General features: G+C 39.6%; 3 protein-coding genes across 6 annotated transcripts; 1 reads left to right on the top strand and 2 right to left on the bottom strand.

Moving 5' to 3' along the window:
- The first annotated feature begins 476 nt into the window (after positions 1-476).
- On the top strand, positions 477-11529 carry LOC103414515 (ras-related protein RABB1c). 2 transcript variants are annotated; one of them, XM_029087721.2, is made up of 7 exons: positions 477-580; positions 829-881; positions 1024-1163; positions 1331-1413; positions 1847-2051; positions 2166-2234; positions 11194-11529. In XM_029087721.2, exons 2-7 carry the CDS (start codon positions 836-838, stop codon positions 11284-11286), a joined length of 636 nt encoding a protein of 211 aa, XP_028943554.1. In that variant the 5' UTR covers positions 477-580; positions 829-835; the 3' UTR covers positions 11287-11529. The 2 variants fall into 2 exon arrangements, with proteins under 2 accessions (XP_028943554.1, XP_070662578.1); XM_070806477.1 differs by lacking the exon at positions 477-580 and having other exon boundaries at positions 607-881.
- A 541-nt stretch (positions 11530-12070) lies between these two features.
- On the bottom strand, positions 12071-18495 carry LOC103446833 (probable galactinol--sucrose galactosyltransferase 2). Of its 3 annotated transcripts, XM_008385984.4 has the most exons (14): positions 17884-18463; positions 17564-17796; positions 17112-17202; positions 16813-16861; positions 16606-16697; positions 15578-15685; positions 15374-15505; positions 14318-14728; positions 13917-14058; positions 13753-13820; positions 13111-13245; positions 12783-12997; positions 12584-12672; positions 12071-12474 (listed from the first exon to the last, which is right to left on the bottom strand). In XM_008385984.4, the coding sequence occupies exons 1-14, from the start codon at positions 18216-18218 to the stop codon at positions 12190-12192; spliced, it is 2385 nt and encodes a 794-aa protein (XP_008384206.3). In that variant the 5' UTR covers positions 18219-18463; the 3' UTR covers positions 12071-12189. The 3 variants fall into 3 exon arrangements, with proteins under 3 accessions (XP_008384206.3, XP_008384207.3, XP_017190289.3); XM_008385985.4 differs by lacking the exon at positions 15578-15685; XM_017334800.3 differs by lacking the exons at positions 15374-15505; positions 15578-15685 and having other exon boundaries at positions 17884-18495.
- Positions 18496-20793: 2298 nt separating this feature from the next.
- LOC103446920 (subtilisin-like protease SBT5.4) lies at positions 20794-24423 on the bottom strand. Its single transcript, XM_008386071.3, has 11 exons — positions 24340-24423; positions 24132-24241; positions 23908-24005; positions 23604-23768; positions 23354-23459; positions 22587-23124; positions 22339-22433; positions 22001-22246; positions 21795-21909; positions 21454-21667; positions 20794-21350 (listed from the first exon to the last, which is right to left on the bottom strand). Exons 1-11 carry the CDS (start codon positions 24421-24423, stop codon positions 20794-20796), a joined length of 2328 nt encoding a protein of 775 aa, XP_008384293.3.
- Positions 24424-25282: the final 859 nt, after the last annotated feature.

Raw genomic sequence — 25282 nt, 5'->3', positions numbered from 1 at the left:
AAAATTAAGTTAAGATAGTCTACATAACTTTTTTTTCTCAAAGTTACTTTAAGAAAAAAAATTATCCTAAATTCGAATCTCGGGCTAAAAATTTAAATCAGAAAGGTTGAAGCATAAAAACTGTTCATGTGTCCCAAGGGTTGGAGATGTTGGGAATAAGTGAACTTAACCTCATAATGAGCTCGCAATGATATATATGATTTGAATTTTCTTTTGTTGAGAATTGAACCAAAGACTTCTCACCTGTAAGCGAATAAAAACACCACTAAACTGTAGTACTAAGTAGATATAAACGAGAGACTTATAAAGTCATATTTGGAATAAACAAAAGATTGGTGTAAAAAAGTTTTGGTACATTGGAGATGGTACGAAGGAGGAATATTGGGGGTGACCCATGTGACGAGATGGGCTGAAAAAGAAATGGGCCAGAAAATGGGGGAAGGCCCAAATGGGAAAGAATAATTAGAGTTGGGTGGTGATGTTGGTGGCGGAGGAACGGACAGCGAGGAAGGAGAGCGGTAGTATGGAAGAGAAAAGAAGACGCTTTGCTCCGCTGTAAACTGTTATTGCTTTTGATTTGGTTTGACCTCTCTCTCGCTCGCTCTCTCTCTCCTGTTTTATTTCGGTGGTTTTCTTTTTTTCCCCAACCCCACTCGGGCCACTGCCTTTCCCTTGTGGATTCCGTTCCGTGTACAAATTACATTTACAATTTACAATTTTCTATAAAATAAACAACACAGACAGACATTAGTTTTGGAATTAGAATTCAATTTGCGATCATTCGATTCGATCAAACTTGTTGTTTGTGTGTGTTTGTTGATAAGACAGGCAGAGAATGTCTTACGCTTATTTGTTCAAGTATATCATCATCGGCGATACTGGTACTCCTCCATAAAAAATAATTCTTATTTCTTTGATTTCGTTTGATTTGTGCACCAATCGAATTTAATTTAATTGTTCTTCTGTCGGTTTTGATGAATTTCGATTTGGTATTTTCATAAGTGATTTGTTGTTGTGTTGCAGGAGTTGGAAAATCATGCCTTCTTCTTCAGTTCACCGACAAGAGGTTTCAGCCAGTGCACGATTTAACTATTGGCGTTGAGTTTGGAGCCAGGATGATCACCATCGACAACAAACCTATCAAGCTCCAAATCTGGGACACGGTTTCTTTCTTTCTTTCTTTTTCTTACGAATTCATTTATTCTTTCATTTTAATTCGTTTTTTATGGAATTAACATAATAATTCAGTTCAATTCAATTGTAAGCTTTTCGATTTACGATTTTCTTTGCATGCGAATAAATTTGCAATATATTTGTATATATGTTTTAGGCTGGCCAAGAGTCTTTCAGATCCATTACCCGATCCTACTATAGAGGGGCAGCTGGTGCCTTGCTTGTCTATGACATCACCAGGTATTCTTTCAATTCTAATCTCATTCTCAACATAATAATTTTGTATTCTTGCTGCACTTTCGCCATGCGGCATCTCTTACTTTGGACGATGGATTATGGACTATGGACACCACTTTGTCATATTCAATTTTGCTTTTTGGTTTTTCGAGTAAGATATAACCCCGTCTGCCTTGATTCACTATGAGTTTCTCAGAGTGTTTTTTTCAAATTAAATTGTTTTTGGAGAAGGTATTTCCATCACAATTCACAAGGAAAATCATATCTCGTGCTTGTTTAATCCAGTTTGGTTAGGCTTAAAAACGCTCTTGCTGTTTTTCCTATTGCATTAGAGAAGTAAAAGCTCAGGCGAGATAGTGTAGATAATGAGCATTAAGCACCTACTATGACATGTTAAGGCACCGGCAATGACAATAATTCCTTCTTTTACTCTTAGGAGGGAAACTTTTAATCACTTGGCTAGCTGGTTGGAGGACGCGAGGCAACATGCAAATGCAAACATGACAATTATGCTCATTGGTAATAAGTGTGATCTAGCTCACAGACGGGCTGTGAGCACAGAGGAAGGGGAGCAATTTGCAAAGGAGCATGGCTTGATCTTCATGGAGGCCTCTGCTAAGACTGCTCAGAATGTTGAGGAGGTGACAAAAGATTGGCTTTTTGATGGACATTGTTTTTTTAAAGAAACCTTTGATATCTTCATCATGTTTTTTATTTTCTTGCCTTTATTGGTAACGGTTACATTTTCCATTCAGGCATTTATAAAAACTGCTGCAACCATATACAAAAAGATTCAAGATGGAGTGTTTGATGTATCAAATGAGGTTAGCTTTCTCTCTTTATGAAATATTCCTTACATGTCCTCCTTATCTTTTACTTGATATTTATTAAGGGTAAATTACATTTTTCACCCTCAAATTTGGGTGTAATTGCAACCCCATACATCATCCTTAAAACATTGCAATGTCATACACAAACTTGTATTTTAGTTGCAATTTCATACATCTGTTAGCCTTTTTTTAAAAATATGTAGAAGAGGTTTGTGGTATGGGTTTGTATTTGCACCCAAATTTGAGGGCGTCAGGTAGTCGACAGCCGGCACTCCATGATCACGTCGAATCCTTATGAAAATGAATCCAGAACAAAATCGCGCTAAAGCTAGGGCGTCACCCGTAAGTGGCGCGCTGTGTGGCCCGAGCACAGTGATAAGTGAGCAAGGGTCGCTGTATCTCCATCGGCACCCGGATGCAGTGTTAAATGAGCAAGGGGGCCATAGAAACTTCTTTTCGAACGACTCCACTCAAAGTTGTTTGGGAGCATATGCTCCTATCAACTTTACCCGGGACACACAAAAGAAGTACTTTGATCCTATTAGACAGGGGAGGGTGAAGAAGCTAGGACAGAAGGGTAGAGTTCAAGAGAGCAAAATGCGTTTAGGAACGTGGAATATAGGAACCTTAACGGGAAAATCTATGGAAGTAGTGGAAGTTATGGTGAGGAGAAGGATAAATATTATGTGCCTACAAGAAACTAAGTGGGTTGGTAGTAAGGCAAAGGATCTAGAAAACTCAGGGTTTAAACTTTGGTATTCGGGCACAAATAGAACGAGAAACGGTGTTGGCATCATCGTGGACAAGACCTTGGTACAAGATGTTGTAGATGTCAAGAGGGTAGGAGATAGAATCATGGCAATCAAGATTGTAATAGGACAAGAACTTATCAATGTGATTAGTGCGTACGCACCTCAAGTAGGGTTGGATACGAGTTCGAAGGAGAAATTTTGGGAAGATCTTGGAGACTTGGTGCAAGGAATTGCTCAGACGGAGAAGTTATTTATAGGAGGAGATTTAAATGGACACGTGGGCAGGGAGACAGGCAACTATGGAGGTTTTCATGGTGGCCATGGTTTTGGGGAGAGAAACGAGGATGGGGAAGCTATCTTGGATTTTGCAATGGCATATGATCTCTTCTTAGCCAACACCTTCTTTAAGAAGAGAGAAGAACATGTGATCACCTACAAGAGTGGGTCGTCAAAAACACAAATAGATTTTCTTCTAATGAGGAAAGGGGATCGTATAACTTGTAAGGATTGCAAAGTTATACCAGGAGAGAGCGTGGCTAATCAACATCGCTTGTTGGTGATGGATGTACATATCAAAAGAGTAAGACAAAAGAACAATACTTGGAAGTGCCCAAGGACTAGATGGTGGAATCTAAAAGAAGAAAAACAAGTCATTTTCAAAGAGAAGGTAATCACCCAATGTGTGTGGGATAGAGAGGGGGAAGCTAGCCAAATGTGGGATTCCATGGCTAGTTGTATCCGAAAAGTAGCAAAAGAGGTATTAGGAGAGTCCAAGGGCTTTGCCCCACACCAAAAGGAATCTTGGTGGTGGAATGAGGAGGTACAAACAAAGGTGAAGGCTAAGAAGGAATGTTGTAAAGCCTTATACAAGGAAAGGACCGATGAAAATGGTGAAAGGTATAGAAAAGCGAAGCAAGAGGCGAAGAAAGCTGTCAGAGAAGCTAAGTTAGCGGCTTACGACGATATGTATAAACGACTAGATACCAAAGAAGGAGAGTTGGATATCTATAAACTATCTAGAGCAAGGGAAAAGAAGACAAGGGACCTAAACCAAGTGAGGTGCATCAAGGATGAGGATGGAAAGGTTCTTGCTACAGAGAACGCGGTTAAAGACAGATGGAGAGGTTATTTTCATAATCTTTTCAATGAAGGACATGAAATGAGTGATTCTTTAGGGGAGTTGAGTAACTCAGAAGAGTGTAGAAACTACTCTTTTTATCGTCGAATCCGGAAGGAAGAAGTGGTTGTAGCTTTGAAGAAGATGAAACATAAAAAAGCAATAGGCCCAGACGATATACCAATCGAAGTGTGGAAACTTTTGGGAGAGACAGGTATAACATGGCTCACTGACCTTTTCAATAGGATTTTGAAAACGAAGAAGATGCCAAATGAGTGGCGAACGAGCACTTTGGTGCCTATCTACAAGAATAAGGGTGACGTACAAAATTGCATGAACTATAGGGGTATTAAGCTAATGAGTCATACAATGAAGCTCTGGGAGAGAGTCATTGAGCATAGATTGAGGCAAGAGACACGGGTTTCGGACAACCAATTCGGGTTCATGCCAGGGCGCTCAACCATGGAGGCAATCTATCTCTTACGAAGATTGATGGAAAGATATAGAGATGGGAAAAAGGATTTACACATGGTCTTTATAGATTTGGAAAAAGCGTATGATAGGGTCCCAAGAGACATTCTTTGGAGGATTTTAGAGAAGAAAGGAGTACGAGTAGCATATATCCAAGCTATAAAGGATATGTATGAAGGAGCAAAGACTGCCGTAAGAACTCATGAAGGACAAACCGAAAGCTTTCCCATAACTGTAGGATTACATCAAGGCTCGTCCTTAAGTCCTTACCTTTTTGCGTTGGTAATGGATGAGTTAACAGGACATATTCAAGATGATATTCCTTGGTGTATGCTTTTCGCAGACGATATAGTGTTGATAGATGAAACTCAGGAAGGGGTAAATGCAAAACTTAACCTTTGGAGAGAAGTGTTGGAATCTAAAGGTCTTCGCCTAAGCCGATCAAAGACAGAATATATGGAGTGCAAGTTCAGTGCAAATGGAGGCCAAAACGAGTTAGGGGTGAGGATCGGAGATCAAGAAATACCAAAGAGCGACCGTTTTCGTTACCTAGGATCTATCTTGCAAAAGAACGGAGAATTAGATGGAGATCTCAACCATAGAATACAAGCTGGATGGATGAAGTGGAAGAGTGCATCCGGCGTGTTGTGTGACCGCCGTATGCCACTGAAGCTCAAGGGAAAATTTTATAGGACGGCAATAAGGCCGGCGATGCTGTATGGCACAGAATGTTGGGCGGTGAAACATCAACACGTACACAAAATGGGTGTAGCGGAGATGAGGATGCTTCGTTGGATGTGTGGGCACACGAGAAAGGATAAGATTAGGAATGAGGATATCCGGGGTAAAGTAGGAGTAGCCGAAATTGAAGGAAAGATGAGAGAAAATCGGTTACGGTGGTTTGGACATGTGCAAAGAAGGCCTACTGACGCTCCGATTAGAAGATGCGACTATGGGACAGAGGTTCAGGGCCGAAGGGGTAGAGGAAGACCTAGGAAAACTTTGGAAGAGACTCTAAGAAAAGACTTAGAGTACTTGGATCTAACGAAGGACATGACACAGGATCGAGCACAATGGCGTTCTAAGATTCATATAGCCGATCCCACTCAGTGACTTGGATTTTCCAAGTCTCCAACCGAGAAGTTTTCCTCACTCGGGAAATTAAGAGAACACTACCCCAACCTACATGCTCCACTCAGAAAGCTTCAACATACAAGCTTCAACATACAAGCTTCAACAAAAGAAAATTCAAAGAACTTAGCGAAGAAGGCTTTGGTGTATTTAACACAATATGTTGAAATGAAGGAAAGCTTATTTATTGATATTCCCGATAAGCTACAAATATGTACATATACATGAGTCAAAATAAACACACAAGAGGAAGCCTTCACAAAGGTTGCTTAGGAGAAGTCTCAGCAGTCGGTAGAGCCCCAGAAAGAGAAGGCACCGGAGGGGGATCATTTGGAGCCTCAGTACTGGACAGCACCCTAGAAGGAGGAGGCATCAGAGGTTGATCATTTGGAGCTTCATTACGCGGTACAGCCCCAGAAGACGAAGGCAATAAATGCCTTTGGAACAAACCCACAAATCTCTGATGATCAAGTAAAACCTGACCATCAGTTTCCTTCATCTGGTCAAGCTTCCTCTTCATGTTTGTAGCATAGTCATGTGCGAGCCGGTGCAACTGTTTATTCTCATGCTTGAGCCCTCTAATCTCCTGTTTGAGACTCATCACTTCAGCCGCCAATGATTCAACTTGGCGGGTTCGAGCAAATAGGCGTTGGGCCATATTAGACACAGAACCTGCACACTGAACACTGAGAGCCAGCGAATCCTTAACAGCTAACTCATCAGACCGTTTGGAAAGTAGTCTGTTATCTTTGGGAGTGAGAAGGTTCCTGGCCACCACCGCAGCGGTCATATCATTCTTCATCACGGAATCCCCAACGGTAAGAGGACCAGTAGGGGAGACGAAGGATGGGCGCCATATGTTGTCTGGAGAAGGCGGGGCTGCCTCTTCAACAAGGTTCAAGTCAAAACGACGGTCGGAGGGGCCAGACATTTTCAAAGGTGTTGAAGAGAGAAGAGGTCGGACAAATCAAGATCTTAGAAGTGCAAGAATGAAGCTTCTACTGGTGGAGATTCAAGTGTGCTTTGGAACTTAATGCCAGCCCCTATAAAAATCTGCACTCGACGGAGCTTCAGAAATCGAAGAGGCGCCTGCTCAGAAATCGAAGAGGCGTTTGCTTTCTCAAAAGTTGGGCTACTTAGAGATCACGAGGGTTGATCTCAGAAATCGAAGAGGTGTTTGCTTTCTCAAAAGTTGGGCTGCTCAAAGACCACGAAGGCCGATCTCAGAAATCGAAGAGGCGCTCGCTTTCTCAAAAGCTGGGCTCCCCAGAGACCACGAGGGCCGATCTCAGAAATCGAAGAGGCACCTACTTTTCCAACCTTGTCAGCACCTGTCACACGCACACTCAGCTTTGCGGAAATTATGGGCATTCTGTCAAAGACTTCTGGGGAAGTAGAAAACACATGAATCTTACTGTTCAATCACCCATTTCCCACACGCAACAATAGCTCATGGGTACCACAGATAACTTTGCCAAAGTTCTCTGCCAAAGTTGAGCACGTGAAGCTTGCAGCTCCCACTACATCGCTCTGACCAAGAAGGGTAAAAGAATAGCAAAGAAACAGCACTAACAAAGTTTAGACCCATAAATTTTGAAGGTCTAGCTACCATATTATTACCCACAAGGGTAAAGGAACAGTACCACTGCTGGATAATTGGAAAGTCCCTGTGTGTCAACCTCTGTGCTTCGTGGCAAGGTAGACTAGCAAACATGCCCAACCTTTACTCACATTCGAGAAAACACTCCCAATAAGATTGCTTGCTCCAAAATCGAAGATGCACCGTCCTCCGAATCTAAAGAGCCAGACTCCCAACATGACTATTTTCTTAAAAATCGAAGAGAGGGTAAAGGAACAGTACCATTGCTGGATAATTGGAAAGTCCCTGTGTGTCAACCTCTGTGCTTCGTGGCAAGGTAGACTAGCAAACATGCCCAACCTTTACTCACATTCGAGAAAACACTCCCAACAAGATTGCTTGCTCCAAAATCAAAGAGGCACCGCTCTCCGAATCTCGAGAGCCAGACTCCCAACATGATTACTTTCTCAAAAATCGAAGAGACACTGCTCCCCGAATCTCGAGAGCCAGACCCCCAGCATGATTGCTTTCTCAAAAATCGATGAGGCATCGTTCTCCGAATCAATCGAAGAGGCGCTCGCTTTCTCAAAAGCTGGGCTGCTCATAGACCACGAGGGCCGATCTCAGAAATCAAAGAGGCACCTGCTTTTCTAGCCTTGTCAGCACCTGTCACACACACACTCAACTTTGCAGAAATTATGGGCATTCTGTCGAAGACTTCTGGTGAAGTAGAAAGCACATGAATCTTACTGTTCAATCACTCACTTCCCACACGCAATAATAACTCATGGGTACCACAGATAACTTTGCCAAAGTTCTCTGCCAAAGTTGAGCACGTGAAGCTTGCAGCTCCCACTACATCGCTCTGACCAAGAAAGGTAAAAGAATAACAAAGAAACAGCACTAACAAAGTTTAGACACATAAATTTTGAAGGTCTAGCTACCATATTATTACCCACAAGGGTAAAGGAACAGTACCACTGCTGGATAATTGGAAAGTCCCTGTGTGTTAACCTCTGTGCTTCGTGGCAAGGTAGACTAGCAAACATGCCCAACCTTTACTCACATTCGAGAAAACACTCCCAACAAGATTGCTTGCTCCAAAATCGAAGAGGCACCGTCCTCTGAATCTAAAGAGCCAGACTCCCAACATGACTACTTTCTCAAAATCGAAGAGAGGGTAAAGGAACAGTACCATTGCTGGATAATTGGAAAGTCCCTGTGTGTCAACCTTTGTGCTTCGTGGCAAGGTAGACTAGCAAACATGCCCAACCTTTACTCACATTCGAGACAACACTCCCAACAAGATTGCTTGCTCCAAAATCGAAGAGGCACCGCCCTCCGAATCTCGAGAGCCAGACTCCCAACATGATTACTTCCTCAAAAATCGAAGAGACACTGCTCTTCGAATCTCGAGAGTCAGACCCCCAGCATGATTGCTTTCTCAAAAATCGAAGAGGCATCGTTCTCCGAATCTCGAGAGCCATATACCACAAACCACTTTTTCAAAGTGCTCTGACAGAGTTAAAACATGTGAAACTGGCAGCTCCTACTACTGTGCTATGACCAAGCAGGGTAAAGGAATAGCATTACTACTTGTTGTTAGGGAGACTCCTATATATGTCGACCTCCATCCCCAACGGACAGGCAGACTTGCAAAAATGCTCAACTCTTCATCATATCTGAGAGGGCACTCCCAACGAAGCCTTTCGAAATATTCAGCTTTCTTTCCCCCCGATAATACCTCTGCAAACAAGCTATACTAGAGCAAGAATATCTCATATCATCAGGGTTAAAAGCAAGAGTATCCCATATCATGCTTTTTCCCTGTCTTTTCTTTTGGCCTTGTTTTTACCTGCAAGACAAGGAGAAAGAGAGCAATCAGTCAGCACTTGGAATCAAGCTTCCAGCCAGGAACTGACTGCCTGGAACCCCTTACCTGATTACTTACCTGGCATTGCTCTCGAGTACTCATCTTCAACATCTTATGTTTCCAGGGAAGATTCCGCATCTGCTTGAGGAACAGATAGGGCAAGTGCGAAGGATACAAGGAAGCATGTGGAGACAAGCGTAACAGCACACGTGCCGATACATCCATTACTCTGTCAAAAGCAAAAGTATCCCATATCAGCAGGGTGGAACGTACTCTAGATTTGATGGACTTGTTTTGACCCTCAAATTCTTCAGTCGGCCTTATACTCTGGAGGAAACCAAAAAACCCTCCAGCTCAGTTCAAGAATAAGCCTGTGGAACGTTACTTCTTCAAAAGCAAAAGTATCTCATATCATCTCTTCTCATTTTTCTTCTCTTTATCCTTCATGCTGCTGCAAGATGGGGAGAAGGTGAACAATCAGTCGGAGCTCTGATTGCTTACCTTGTCTGTCACCTCTTTCAGCAGACCCCCTAGCTCGGCGACTTGGGGGACTCCTACTACATGGTTTGTATCGCGCTTGACCAAGCCTGAAACTACAAGTAAGCTTCAAGTGAAATTGATACATTACCTTGTGCATCTCCACCAGTTAAAGATACCACCCCTGGATGGAGGAAGAGTACTTCCAGAGAAGATGCCACATCTACCTATGAGACAGATAAGGCAAGTCAAGACGACACCACACTCCGATACTTAGAAGTTTCGTGATTACGAGATCATTCTCCCACAATATTTCCTAATGTCATTTGTACTAAATCATTCACTTGTACTCACTAAAGGAGAGCTTGAACCTATGTACTTGTGTAAACCCTTCACAATTAATGAGAACTCTTCTATTCCGTGGACGTAGCCAATCTGGGTGAACCACGTACATCTTGTGTTTGTTTTCCTATCTCTATCCATTTATATACTTATCCACACTAATGACCGGAGCAATCTAGCGAAGATCACAAAAAGCGACCGTTTTCGCTACCTAGGATCTATCTTGCAAGAGAACGGAGAATTAGATGGAGATCTCAACCATAGAATACGAGTTGGATGGAAAGAGTGCATCCGGCGTGTTGTATGACCGTCGTAGGCCACTGAAGCTCAAGGGAAAATTTTATAGGACGGTAATAAGGCCAGCGATGTTGTATGGCACAGAATGTTGGGTGGTGAAGCATCAACACGTACACAAAATGGGTGTAGCGGAGATGAGGATGCTTCGTGGGATGTGTGGGCACATGAGAAAGGATAAGATTGGGAATGAGGATATCCGAGGTAAAGTAGGAGTAGCTGAAATTGTAGGAAAGATGAGAGAAAATCGGCTCCGGTGATTTGGACATGTGCAAAGAAGGCCGTCTGACGCTCCGGTTCGAAGATGTGACTACGGGACAGAGGTTCAGGGCCGAAGGGGTAGAGGAAGACCTAGGAAAACTTTGGAAGAGACTCTAAGAAAAGACTTAGAGTACTTGGATCTAACGGAGGACATGACACAAAATCGAGCGCAATGGCGTTCTAGGATTCATATAGCCGACCCCACTTAGTGGGAAAAGGCTTTGTTGTTGTTGTTGTTGTAGTGCTTTCTGTTTGGGAGGGATGATAAAAGTGTATTTTTGATATGGCAGAGTGCTTTGTGAATGCCAAGTGGAATGATTGACTGTATGGTTTCATGGAGCCATTATATGAATGCTTTTTCTATTGGTTGGTTATATAATAATTGTCCTCTGTGATTGCAAATTATGGTTGCTTAGATTTCTAGTTGCCTAAGAATGTGATGGGTAAGCTCACATTTGAAATATATAAAGACGAGGCTGAGTCTCAGCTCATGCTCATTGTATTGACTCTGAAAAAATGATATCCCGATAGATACTAAATACCAAATGAACAAAAACCCTTCTTGTGAATGCTCAGAGACAAATTGAACAGTTTGTGATATTGAATGAAAGAGAGCTGTGTATGAGCTTATTCCCGATTCTTGGTCTTGTTTGCAGTCTTATGGCATAAAAGTTGGATATGGTGGAATTCCGGGACCATCAGGAGGTAGAGATGGCGCTTCCTCTCAAGCTGGAGGCTGTTGTAGTTGAAGTTTGATCTTATTTGCCATATTGAAAGCAGTTTATCAGGCGTCGTTTACATTCTTGGGTTTTTTTTTTTTTTGTGTGGTTAAATATGAAGATTATGGATCCTTTCTTTGTATAAACGTCTTAAAATGGAAATACATGTATAATTCCTTGTCATGTTCTAATTTGATTGTAAATTAGTCATTTAAGGTTAGCTTGTTGAATGAAACTGCAGATTGTGAATAGACAGTTACTCATCGTTATTTATTGGTGCTGATCTTGGCGTTTCTATACGTTGCATGCTGAAAACCGATGGTGGCTAATACCTTCGATTTGAATTTTCCCAATACACGATTGTCTTTCAAAATAACCGAGTCCTGGAGTCGGTACCTAGTACCTATACCTAGAGACTATAGAGATGAAATTTGAGCCTTGGAAAACTTTGAATAACGTCCAATTATCAATGTATGCATGGTAAACTTTGAATAACGTCCAATTATCAATGTATGCATGGTCGTGATCTTCTCCCATAGTTTCTGTCCCTTTCATTCTTCATAAGAGTAAAGTGCTTTTGCATATGGAAGCGTTTCTCGTCTGCCGGGGAAAATCAAAATCTGATAGTTGTGAAATCACGTCTATACCATTAGTATTTGTTCATACAGTATTTCTTCCAGCCTTTCTGTATAGAGCAGCAAAGTATGGGATTTTTTATTGGTATGGAGTACGGATGACTCGGTCGCATGGTTTCCGACCACACACCAAAAACACCCCCGCGACATTATAAATTTGAAATGACTGTACATGCGAATTCATGTATCACTTTTTATATTTTTTTTCACATAAATACGAATTCAAATATATTATTCAAGCTAAGACTGTCTAAGATTATTAAATTTGAATCCGTCTAAACTAAAATACTTATCTGAATCAATAATGTAGAACAATTTTCCAACTAGTTGTGGCAGGAACTGTTACTTTTAAAAGATTGTCGTCTTCATCTCTAAATTCAAATTCCTCGTCGTCTTTGGAGTTCACTGAGCAAGCTTTGGGCTTTAAACTAGAGTAAGCGCCAAAGCTACCACCTCCTCTTCCCTTAATGTGTATTTCACTGCTAGAGTTATGACTAAAGCACTCAACTGCTTCAACAGCTCCACCGGAATTGTACATGTTCAATAATCCAATCGCTGCAAATTCAATGTTTTGCTTGTAAACCTGTGGAAGTAGAAATCACCCACAAATTTATAATTGTTTTAACACTAATCAGTGTACTCTTTTACATACTTTTAATCCCGATTCTCAAGAGACGCGCTCAGAAGCCAACCTTAATAGGAGATACAGTAAAGACATCGCATTGGAGAACTCTTAATGCAACGTCAAATGACTTATCCTTTGGTAACCGAGACAGACGCCCTGAAATTGTATGAAACATATGTCAAAATACGTTGAATTTAACATTGGGTGCCGGCCAGATGAATTAACTGGTGTTTTGGTGTGGCAAAAGGCAAGATATATAATCCTACCTTTTGCGAAGGAATAGACCGCACAATCTCCTGTCCACAGCTTGCCAGAAACCTCGTCGAAATACTCAATATCTGCAGGGGTCACCTTCCCAGACACTTCAGCACTAACTTCTACCGGAACAACTTGTTCTAGACAAGGCCAGTTCCCTGCTCCTTGGCAATTGAAAATGCCTAAAACTCCATTGTATTTGTTCAAATTCCATATCTTTAGAAGGCTACATATAACATCACCAATCAGAGAAGAGAAGATTTGTTACTTGTTAGAAAAGTAATATCATATATTATATTGAACAATTTAACAAGGTAATTGGGAGGGACATCACATTACCTCTTCCCATCTGTAACGGGGTCGACAAATAAACAATCCCGTGATGGCCTCCCGGGGAATCTAGCTCGCAGAATTGATCCATCAGGAAGTACAAGCCTTTTAAGTATCTCGAAATCATGATGGCCAGGTTTGTCACTGTTGTCAATAGTGGCGTGTTGTGAAGTTAGTCACAGCTACACCATTTTGAGAAATGATTAAACATCATGATCCGTCAATCTAATCACCGGCGGAACTGGTACTTTTAAAGATATGCATCTGCAAGTAAAGTGCATGCATTCTAGCATACAAAGCACAGAAGCAGATAATCCTGAAATGCATTAAATTATACATTTTCCAGTGAAATCTTACATGTACAAAGTAGAGAAGCTGATAATTGTGGATGACATTCATAATGCCATACAAAAGACACTCCAAATAAAAGAATTGGAATTACTCCAAATAAACTCCTATGCAGTAAATTATTGAGACTTTCATAATGCCATACAAAAAAAAAAAGTTAAAAGACGACATTCTAAGATAATCACTTCATTTGGACACGGTTAAGACTGAGAACAGTAAAAGAAAATGATAAAGATTCAAGCAATGGACTGTCAATTTGATGCCTTCATTAGCTCATGTAATTGTTATTTCACTGTTACTTACCTAACATAGACTCCGCATCCTCCCACAGCTCTAGCAGCAGCATGGAACTCAGCTGCTTCATGACGGCTCTGAAAGTTGTAATTTAATGTATTAAATTCTGCATTTGGAAATACAGCAATAGGCTGAACTTAACAGTACGTAAGGAAGCCACAGCAATAGCATACATAGAACATGTCCCAATCTGGGAGAACAACTTCACCAAGGAATATGCTGTTGAAAGCCACAGCAGCTATGTGCAGTGTCTGTGTTGTTGGGTTTTTCGGGTAGTAATCATCAGATGCTCGAGTAATAGCACTTCTTTTTGAACTGCAACACACAATTGGGCGGTTACCTTACCATGTAGAAACCTTAAAGCAAAGAGACTGTTGGTCACAGTTCGTTATGGCTTTCAACAAGAATGATATACAGGTATGTCTGTAACCTGCACTTAGCCCACATAAAAGTAGACATGCCCATCAACTGATGCTATGTAGTTACATGCATCCACTGTATGAGTCAAATACTGGAGGTCCTAAGTTTTTCCAAACAAAATCTGATGGGGTCATTGTAAAGCATAAGTATATACTGGTAAATGGAGTCCGTGTTTTGGCCCATGCAGCAGATGATGCTGTTGTCTTGGAAGTGGGTGGCTATGGACTTCTCCAGTGCCTGTTGGAACTGTCTGGTCAGAGAAACTCGCCCTCCTAAATCAGCTGATATCGTCTCCAGTATGTTCTGAACATCAACCTTAACCCCATCAACGTTTTGTGAAACAAGATAACCGTGTAGATCATCATAAAACTGATACACCTTTGCAGGATCTATTGTACCAACACCATATTTCTCCATGCAATCCATAGCTAAGTCCCTCATATTTGCCAAATTCCCAGGTGACTGCACTGGGTATCTTAGCTCAGGATTGTACTTTTTAGTTCCAAGAGCATTTGGAAGAAGCCCTCCCCAGTATCCCAACAGGGCATGCCACACATAGACGTACCTGGGAGTTTGGGAAAAAAAGCAAAGCATTAATGGAACATAAATGCAAAGATTCAAGAGAAAAGATCTAAGATACATGAGGAAATCACAGATTTCACTCTATTTCTCCAAGTGGTAAGTATGTTCGACAATTGCAGACAAACTACACCTCAAACCACGTTATGTCTACTTCTAAACATCAGATACATTGCCATCACAGCCCCAAAATTGGGTCCGGTAAATATCGGTTTTTAAGGGAAAAAGAGAAACTTTGAGGTCTAGAAGAAGACTCATGGTTTTGGGGAAAGATGATAGGAAACAGCTTTCCTTGAAGATTTATGCAGCTGTAAAATGGGTTCATTGGTGATAAGACTTGACAGACAATTAACGAACAAGTCTATATACCATCAGAAACAGTTTTAAGTAATAAACCAAAGTTCCAAGTTCAATAAATTTTCTTGAAACTTGTACTAAACTCCAATTAGTTTGAAAATGTACCATATAAATTAAAGCAGACACATATAACTACAGCTTATAGTGAATTATGGAAGTTGTCCAAGATTGTTGCTGAAATTTTCAGGCCGCTGCAGTTTTCTGGTTTGTTTATATTTCACAATATCTGCATAAACTGTGAAAGTAGTTAAAATGTGCATGATGGAAATCTTACTTAAGACCAAAAGTCCCCTTGATTTCAGATACAAAATCCTTGAGACTACTTGGCGTCTCACTTTCACCCTCTTTATTAGTTGTCCTACGAAACTTGTTATTTTCTTGAATGCTATTTAATCTACCACCAAACCTGCAGTTAGGGGAAAATCAGTAAGCCTGATTGCGCTTTTAATTAATTAGCAAGAAAAGATTATGAACATACTGTGATCCGTCAACAAATGGTTCCCCTTCTATTTGGAACTCATTTGATGTATCTTGCCATCCATCGTCAATTATCAAAAACTTCGCTGGAGTACCTCCCTCTGATAAACTGTGTAATATATATATATATATATATATATATATATATATATGTGTGTGTGTGTTTGTTTGAATGAGATTAGTGTTTAAACAAATGAGTTGTCATAAATATTACTGGAGAAAAGATTAAGAGGCAATGTAATTGAGTAAATATGGTGGTAATCATATAAAGAATTCACAATAACATAACAAGTCTGCTGCTTAAACTTGTATGAATTTATTTCTATCATTCCCAAGATACTGCAACCATTCAGACATTTTGTTGATGCACAAAACCGGCACAAAACCGAAGGTCTTGGAACAACGTAAATCCGACCGTGAATCTGCAAGAAATGTAAATAACACAAGATGTATCGTGGTTCACCCTAATGTTTGGGCTACGTCCACATTGATTGTATTTCTCTGACTGTATGTATGGATTACAAGGATGAGGAGGAGTCCCCCAGAGAAAGAGAGTGTTGTTGTGTTTGTGAGGATATTGCCCTCTGTTGGGTTCCCAGAGTCTGATTTGTGAGGGGGGAGGAATCCCCTTTTATAGAATAAGGGCTCCTCCTTTTACATAATCATATGGGCTGGGTAATGAGGCCCAATGTATCAAAGTCTGAGGCCCATTATGTGTGGTACCAACACATTTCATTCACAAAGACAAAGCAATGCAATATTCAGTTGGCGCAGCATCTTCATAATGAACTTCTTTATATGCAAGCTTTACACAGGAAAATAACAAAGTTAAATGAACTTCTAGCTCGACATGATTCTCATCAAAGTTAAACGAACTTCTTTAAATGCAAGCTTTACACAGGATCCCTACCAAATCATTATGGTCTCATAACTAAGATTATTCTAGCTATCAGTGCAATTGGTTTCTGATGACATATCAATTCCAGATCATTTTGAAGGAGACTAAATAAGCAAAGCGCTTAGATTTACCTTTTCAGGCCATCTCTGATTCCTTGAGGATTAACCCCTTGATAAAAGGCATCCCAGGTACACCAGCCAAAGCAATCTAGCATTCCAGGCATCTGCACCAGGAAACAATAACAGGATGTGTTATTGATCAATGATCATAGTTGTTGATGAAATCCAGAGATATTATAGAACTTTGGTCCTCTAGGTCTAAAACATTGGCTGACTTGCCTGTTTGGATTCTCTACAAAAGAAAGTTCCAAAATGCTTCTCCAAAATCCTGAATATGACAACAAGTTGAAATACTTCAGTCTCACTTCAATAAATTAGTAAAGTAGAAAATGATAAATTGTGAACCCAAGAAGCAAGTTTAAAGGTCTTGTTTCTTATACTACTTACGATACAATGTGGTGATTCACTTCATATCAGAGATGTTTCACTGTAGTATAAAGGTTATGTCATTTTGCTTCTTGATCACTAAGCTAAGTATTTGCTTGAAACTCAAAAATGTGCTCAGAGAGCTAACCTACTTCATAGATTCCTTCATCAGATCGAAAGGATGGTTCCCGCAATTCACAAAAACTGCTTTTGGGGATTGGGAGGTAACGATAGCTGGGTCACCTATCAGATTATATAATAAACTTCATATCATTAGACTATCAAAAGAACCAATACGGGTGAGAAGGTCAGAGGGAACAAACTCTTCTCTCGTCTCTTTTCTTTTCTTTCCCCTCATCCCTCAGTACCAAGCTTGAAAACAAATTCATATTGTACATTGTGCTTCATAAGCAAAAGTGCACAAGCACTAAAGCCAAGCTCAATGAAATGTGCGATAGCAGATTAGAATCATCCAGTAGGCAGTATATCATGTTATATCTTTAACAAATATTAAAAACAATTCGTGTAGAAATAAGGGAAGAAAAAGGAAGACGGTTGATTATAAGCAAAATATTTGAATAGAGATGAATTTATGAATGATTACCACTTTCGACACAAAACTCAAGTTCATTCGATGAATTCCCCTGCAAGCTGCTTCTAAATTCACCATCTAGAACTGGCAAGAATAAGATATAATTAGGAGGAGTAGCTTCTTCGGCTGACTTTGCTTGCAGGAGCAACATCTGAGTTTCAACTGGGATGTCACTTCCTGTATTGCCCACTCTTGGTATCATCCACCAAAGTTTAAATCTAAAAAGACTAAGCAATCTGACATCCCTGCATCACCACAAAAAAGATCAACATACAACTGAAACATGGCGATTGGGGTATGAAATCAACGGTAATGAAGACTAAAATGCATACCGTACGAGTCCAAGCTTAAAAACATGACGTGAAGAAGCAGTTTGAGAAGTGGCACCGACGAATGCGGATGAGTCGGTCAATGGTGTGACGACCACATTGTCAGGCACGTGTGTCAACACATCGTTACCATCGACACTGAGAATACCATCTTCAAAGACAGGTTTTGTACTCCATGGGGATGCAGTGTTACTACTTCCACTAGTGCTGCTGTTAGGACGCACAGACCCCCGTCCCCGTCCCCATCCACATCCCCGTCCGCGTGAGAAGATGATCCTGTGGTTGATGTTGAGTGGAAGGGCTCTGGAAGACGGAAAAAAGACGGTGGTCTGGAGCATGGCGATCAAAGCAGGTGTGCAGGTGTTTGTGACTTGTATATACTACTAGTTAACAAGTGAACGTATATAGTATATTACTTCTACAAGCTAGCTAGTGTAACTGTACATTTGGCCGTTATATATAAGAAGCGGGAGACAATGTGGGAGGACCGAGGACTGAGGAGGAGCTTAGAAGGAGTGAGGAGGATATGATATGATATGTGATGGAAGTTGGTTCCGAGAAGATTGATTGATTGATTATAATTAAGTGGAGATGGAGATGAGGGGATGGGGATGGGATCAGCCTCCTTAACTTCCACCATTCAGCGCTTGCTGTCCACATTTTACATTCGGGACCTGACCTCACCCCTTTACTCGTCTGTCTTTCGCTTTCTCTTATTTTTCAATCTTCTATGGGAATTAAAATATCCTCTCATCTTCCATGACAATTCTGCCCTCAGTAGTAGGAGAAAGACTTTATACGGCCACCATGTTAATAATACAATAATATAATATAATATTGTGTAATTTTTTATTCATGTGACATTATATTATTAGCCTAGAATGTTATGGATATACTCGTGCAATTGGTAAGGATCGATAGACATTTATATTGAAAAACCTACCAAATCGGCTTGTTTAGTGTCAGTTTTTTTTTTTATGTATTTTTTAACATCAATGGTTAAACTCGTCGGGCCGGATGTTTAAACCAAACTAAATGACCTCCATTAATTTTTTTTTTTCTTCTCCTTTCAAAAACTTAAGCGCATTAAATAGGTTGAACAAGAGATTTACAAGATATCAATTAATTATAAACTCGTTGAAATTTTCATTAGAAATTCAAGCGCTTCACAGAAAGTGTTTCTTCAAGAAACATTTGATAAGTGCTTTCCTAAAAAGCATTCTATGAGAAATAAGCAATTCTTAGTCTAATATCATATGCAGTCATAAACGCTTTTGGCTGTCAAAAAGTGTTTTAAGCCCTTCTAAAAGTAAACCCCAAATAGACTCAGATTGGATTGTATAAGATAAACTCGCTAAATTTAAGGCATATTAAAACAAGAAATTGAGACCAACTTCCAAATTTTATCAAAATTAAAATGGAAGATAAATTAGATATGAAGAAAACTTATATAATATAGTAAGATATCAACACTTTATAACTCATCTATCTAATTCCATCAACTTAAACAAAATGTGAAAGTCGGCTTTATTTTATAGTTTAACATACCTTGAATATAGTGAGTTGTCCAATTTAATCCTATTTAAGCACCAAAAATTGCCTAAGATTTGAATCCTAAATTAGGAACCTCCACCAAATGTAATCGACTCAATATTACCCTTCAGGTAACGTTGTGTGCCAAATGAAATAATAACTATGGAGCCAAAAATAATCACAAGCCGACATGTGGATTTTTGGTAAAAAGGACAAAGTTACCCTTGAGACACACCGGTTGTCCTACGCGTGAGCAGTGGACAATCATTCTTTAATCAAGCCAAGAGTGTCCAAAAAAGGTAACCAATTCCAAATTATCTCATCCATCCTCATCTTAGGTAATTACTTCATAACCTACAAATGATTCCATATAAATGGAGATTAATTGGCTAATTAATGGATTAATCACCAATTAAATCACTCATTTTCACACAAAAAACCTCTAAGGGCCAGCCACCTCCATTCCCTATATATATGACCCTATTTTTTCTAAAAAAGGGGTTCCACACTCTTGCAAAACTCCCAAAAACTCTCAAAATACTTTTCTCTCTAAATTCTAACTTTGGCATCGGAGGTTCTTCGGCCAAAGCTCCCCACCCCCCATTCATCGTGGGCGCGTAAGGCTCTTGGCCTTGACCTAAGGTGTTAATTGTTTTGTAGGTGCAATTTTGTCCAAGAAGAAGAAGACGGAAATTTGCATCCACAATAACTCACTATATTCAAGGATTGTTGTAGTAAAAATAAGATTTTTGTGTTTAGCTTAAACATAAAATATGAAACTTATTCCTTCTAATTTCAACATGGGATAAGTTCATTTTATCTCTAACCTTTTCAATCCTCTAAAAATGAGAACTCATTCACCTCTGACTTCAATTAAATGATCAAATTAATTTTTATAGTTATCCAATCCACTCCAAGCCAACAGGTGTAATGTACTTAATTTGTGACGGCTAGAATCAGCCACTGCTAGTGCTCTCGTGCACAATAATTAATGCTGCATCATTGCTTAATTAAATCTTTAATTTATTCCTCGAATTGAAGAAAATAAGATACGTATAATGAAGAAAGAATATTATTCAAGTGAAAAAGAAAGAAGTTAATTTGATAAGATAGGAGGGATGGATCCCCGGGAACAAATAGCATGTGAATTCTTGACCTAGCAGCTAATTAAATTGAATCCAATCATCCCTTGCAGGCTGGGCTGTAATAAATTAGAGCTAGCAAGAAGATAAAAAGGAAGATTATAAAGCTTAAATACAACGATCTTTTAGTACTTAACCAGAAACAAATTAAAAGACTCGATTCCTAGGTAACTAGCTTAATTAATGTGAGAGTTCTTGCTTATGATGAGCTGACTACGTACTTAATTATCATGTTAAACTAAACAGCAGCTGCTGAGGCAACTACGATTGGACTCCTGACGTAGTGCTTGCCATCCGACCAGGTAAGCCCTCCAAATACATAATCCCCCTTAGCTACTCCACCTCTCTTAGGCTTCGCTTTCAGTGTCACCCTAAAGCTCTTCTCTTCCCCAACACTTTTAAACCTCAAGACATTAGGCTCAACACTCACTGAAATTCCATTTGCTCGTTTAATACGGACTGCATAGGTACCCGGAGAACCAACATTCTTGAGTCTTCTAGTCACAGTGACTGAACCAGACAATCGAGGGACTGATATCGAAGGGTAATTGAAGTCCAGAAGACTGGCTGACTCGGGGCATTTGTAGTTAGGACCCTCAGAAAAGAGTTGAATCGTTGTCTTGTTATAGCCAATGGCACAAAGAAAGTCCAAGTAATCATTGGCAGTTAGGTCATAGATCAGGCCAGGATCCATGGCACGATTTGGTCGTATATGGCCAGAGCCATAGCTGAATGGCGTTGCCTCAACAAATGATGCACTCATCATTGGATTCAGAGTGTTGTCCCTCGTTCTTGCTGTGGAAAAATATAGAAGCACAAGTTAAGACACAATTACAGTCGTGTGCAGAAAAGTTAGAAATAAATAAATAAATAAATAAAGTGTAATGATGATGATCACCGGTTGTCATGATTGCTGATCTAATTGCAGATGGACTCCAGTGAGGGTAGAGTGTCTTGAGAAGTCCTACGACTCCAGAAACATGAGGGCAAGACATGGAGGTGCCAGATTCCGTGTTAAACGGAACCCTGCGCTTATCAAAGTCTTGATCTGTAGGGCTGGTTGCTTGGGTGTAGGCAGCTATGATATTTACACCAGGAGCGGTGATATCAGGCTGATGAGAATTAATAGACAGTGAAATAAAGCAAAGATAATCAGTTTGTCAAAGATTTTTAGCTGCGTACATACGTGGAAGGAAAACTGTATAAATATCATTTAGTACATAAAGACTCAAGGCAAACCTTGAGGATCTCAGGAGTGATAGTGTTGGGGCCCTGAGAGGAGAATGAAGCCATGAATGGAGCAGGTTTTGTGTTCAGCTTTGCAGTTGGGGGCGTTATAAATCCAAGTGGATCGCTATAAAATAATGTACAACAATTTAAATGAGAAAATCAACAAATAAAGCAATACATAAATTAAGATCAAGATTCCAAAGAGAGAGAGATACTCTGTAGAATTGATGTAGTTAAAGACCGCAATGCCATCTGTATAATTGATTTGGGATGCTGGTAATACGTGAGGATCAGCGATGAGTTCATTGCCACTGGCCTCATCATTGCAAAGAATCATCCCTGCTGCTCCAGCTAGTGATGCTTGTTGACCCTTGTCTACTCTTGCACTTAGTCCCCTAAGACAGGCCAAAATCTTACCCTTCACCTTCTTTGGGTCCAACGATCCTCCTAAACAAAGCATGCTGCATGGCGCTGAACGAGTATTACAACTTATTTTAAGGTTGATGAAAATATAGGATAGCTTTTAAAAGAATTAAGGTTGATTCATTCTTACGCATCCTTAGCAGAAGCATTATCTGCTTTAGCTTGTGCACCGGTTATAAGTGGATAAAATATGTCATCTGGTAAAGGCTTTGAAAGGCTCGTTCCCTGGTACATATTTCAAACTAATTAATCATGTGCACATTGACCATGAATGAAAATTTGATATCACTCTTCAGGCGAGTTTCTTGCTGTCTAGAAATATTGAAATTGATCACTAGAGATAAGTGAGTTGATGGATGGTGCATTCTTAGTACGTACCTTGAGACGCATCCCATTTCGGAGTTCAATCATAGTTTCAAACTCTCGATCCAAAGTACTTGCTCCCACGGTTATCATCCAAGGTGCAACATTTGAGACAGTTCCAGCAGCAGGACCAGAGTTTCCTGCAGAGCATACAACAACGATACCATTCTTGACAGCATGGAATGCACCAATGGAAACGCCATCACTAAAGTAATCGGAAGGGTCTCCACCAAGCGAGATTGAAAGCACATCAACCCCATCATGTATGGCTGCATCAAAGGCTGCCATGATATCAGCATCAAAGCATTCACTGCCATTGATGGGTGGCCAGCAAACTTTGTAAGCAGCAACACGGGCTTTTGGAGAGCCACCTTTGGCAGTTCCATTCCCCAGACCAAACACATTGGCTCCAGGAACAAAGTTGCCACCTGCAGTGGATAAAGTGTGAGAACCATGACCTTCATGGTCTCGCGCACTGTTTAAGGAGGACTTGACTGGTACCCCTGCATATGCAGCATATCCTTTGTTGAAGTACCTTGTGCCTATAAGCTTCCTGCAGTGGTATGCATGTATATGAAAATATGATCCATAGTGCCGGGATTAATTTATCACCAAATCCAATAATCAAAAAGAAAATTGGCCAAAGACTTAACGAGCAGTAGTAAAATTAATCTGTCTGCATTGTGTCATATCATATGAATTGTTGACTGGTTAGCACTTTAGGCTATGAGACCCAGGCAGCCACCAAAGAAAGAAAAGAAAAGCAACTTAAGGAAGGAAACCTGTTGCAAACAAATCCGGCAGTGTGATTCTGGCAGATTCCTTTCCACTTTGATGGAACGGGTCCAATCCCTTTGTCACCAAAGCTCTCTGATTCGGGCCAAACACCTAACACAATCATAATATCATCCTAATACTCAGAATAATAATCGTAAAAAATTAACAAAAATCCAGTAACATTAATCAATCGGAGAATTAAAAACAAAGAAATGAAGGCTGTGCTGCTGAAGAAAGAAAGAAAAAGGTTATTACCAGTGTCAAGATTCCCAATGATTGTATCTTCACCAAATCTGGCCTTTTTCCACAAGGAACTGGGGTGGATTACTCCGTCCTTTTCAAGCAACATAAAGTCCCATGAGTGAGTAGTGTGCAATTTTCTTCCTCGGTTTAAGAAAACCGACACAACTTTTGGATGCTCTACATTTCGTTAGCACATCATATATCAATATGTAAGAACTATATAGCATGCATCACTAATTGATTGACGTAAAACTAGTACCAAAAAAAAAAGAAAAATAATTGATACAAGTGTTTAGAGATTGATTGATGTTCATACTTGCGATTTGAGCCGCCTCTTCCTCTTCAAGGGTGGTAGCAAAACCATTGATATGTCTTTTGTACGAGTAAATAATTGCTTCTTTCGCTTTCTCGGTACTGCACATGCACGTAAGTATAAACGATATAATTACAATAATTAACAAGAAAACCATGGACGGACGGGACATGCATTGCAGAAATGCTTATATGTGTGTGTGTGTGTGTGTGTGTGTGTGTGTACACCTTCCGAGGAATGATCCGAGGAATTCATGATGAGAATGAGTGACGCGATGAAGATCAGCTTCTGAGACTTGTGGAGCATGTGCATGCGATCCCAGGTACACTATATACGACTACGTACAAATATATACCATCATAAAGAAACCATGATTAATTTTCCAACTTTCAGGAGAAAATCAACATGCATATATACAAGTAAGTATGGTTTTACCTTTTTTATTGCAAAGGCGGGAACTTGAAACAGAGAAGATATAACGAATAACTGGAGCAAAAACGAAAGCTTTCCAAACCACATTTTTGCTTTGTCAACGGCTGGGTTGCTGTTCACTCTCACTCTCTCTCTGATGTCAATATGTTATCAAATATTCACTCGGAAATTTATTAAGGGCAAAAGCAAAGCAAAACAAGAGGAAGAGGTGTGTTTCTGAGTGATTAGGATACATACACATAAATAGCAGATATAACATGTTCTGTTAGAATTAAGATTACGACAGCGGAAGGAAATTAATTAAATAGAAAACTTCATTTTAATCCTTGGCAAAGATGACTTTTTGATTAAAACCATGAGTAAGATCAAAATCTAATTTTAGTCCCTTGATACATTAATAACCTCATTTATTAATTATATTTTGATTTTTTAATTATTTATCTTTTTCTTTCTAATTTTTAATGTATTAATTTTATTTCATTATAATTTTTATTTTCATTTCATTCATTGTAATATATTTTGTTGTGAACATTTAGATAAACTAATTTTTGTTATACAATATATTTTGATGTACTTTATCTTCTTCATTTAGGTATATTAAATTCATTATAATACATTTCGGTGCATACATTTAGGTACACACATTTCGGTACATACATTTCGATACAAACATTTAGGTACATTAATTCAATATAACACATTTTCGGTACTAACATTTCAGTGCATACATTTTGGTACATACATTTAGGTACACTAATTTAATATTAATACATTTCGGTGCATATATTTAGGTACATACATTTCGGTACTAACATTTAAATATATTAGTTCAATATAATATATTTCGGTACTAACATTTAGGTATATTAATTGAGTCTTTCAAGTTTGAAGAATGTTAAATAAAATTAATAAATTAAAAAACTCTTTTTTGGTCAAAAACTAAATT

This window comes from Malus domestica, chromosome 10 (assembly GCF_042453785.1).
Source record: "Malus domestica chromosome 10, GDT2T_hap1".
Taxonomy (NCBI): domain Eukaryota; kingdom Viridiplantae; phylum Streptophyta; class Magnoliopsida; order Rosales; family Rosaceae; genus Malus; species Malus domestica.
The sequence above is the reverse complement of the archived record's forward strand: the minus strand, read 5'-3'. Positions and strand labels throughout refer to the sequence as shown.

Coding starts and splice junctions, on each gene's coding strand:
- LOC103414515 (XM_029087721.2), top strand. CDS start 836: ATGTCTTACGCTTATTTGTTCAAGTATATCATCATCGGCGATACTG. Junction 882..1,023: donor TATCATCATCGGCGATACTG/GTACTCCTCCAT, acceptor GTTGTGTTGCAG/GAGTTGGAAAATCATGCCTT. Junction 1,164..1,330: donor AGCTCCAAATCTGGGACACG/GTTTCTTTCTTT, acceptor TATATGTTTTAG/GCTGGCCAAGAGTCTTTCAG.
- LOC103446833 (XM_008385984.4), bottom strand. CDS start 18,218: ATGCTCCAGACCACCGTCTTTTTTCCGTCTTCCAGAGCCCTTCCACTC. Junction 15,506..15,577: donor CCATTTGTTGACGGATCACA/GTATGTTCATAA, acceptor CCCTAACTGCAG/GTTTGGTGGTAGATTAAATA. Junction 12,998..13,110: donor CCCGTTACAGATGGGAAGAG/GTAATGTGATGT, acceptor TGTTATATGTAG/CCTTCTAAAGATATGGAATT.
- LOC103446920 (XM_008386071.3), bottom strand. CDS start 24,423: ATGTGGTTTGGAAAGCTTTCGTTTTTGCTCCAGTTATTCGTTATATCT. Junction 23,125..23,353: donor GCCGGATTTGTTTGCAACAG/GTTTCCTTCCTT, acceptor ATACCACTGCAG/GAAGCTTATAGGCACAAGGT. Junction 22,434..22,586: donor GAAATGGGATGCGTCTCAAG/GTACGTACTAAG, acceptor AATATGTACCAG/GGAACGAGCCTTTCAAAGCC.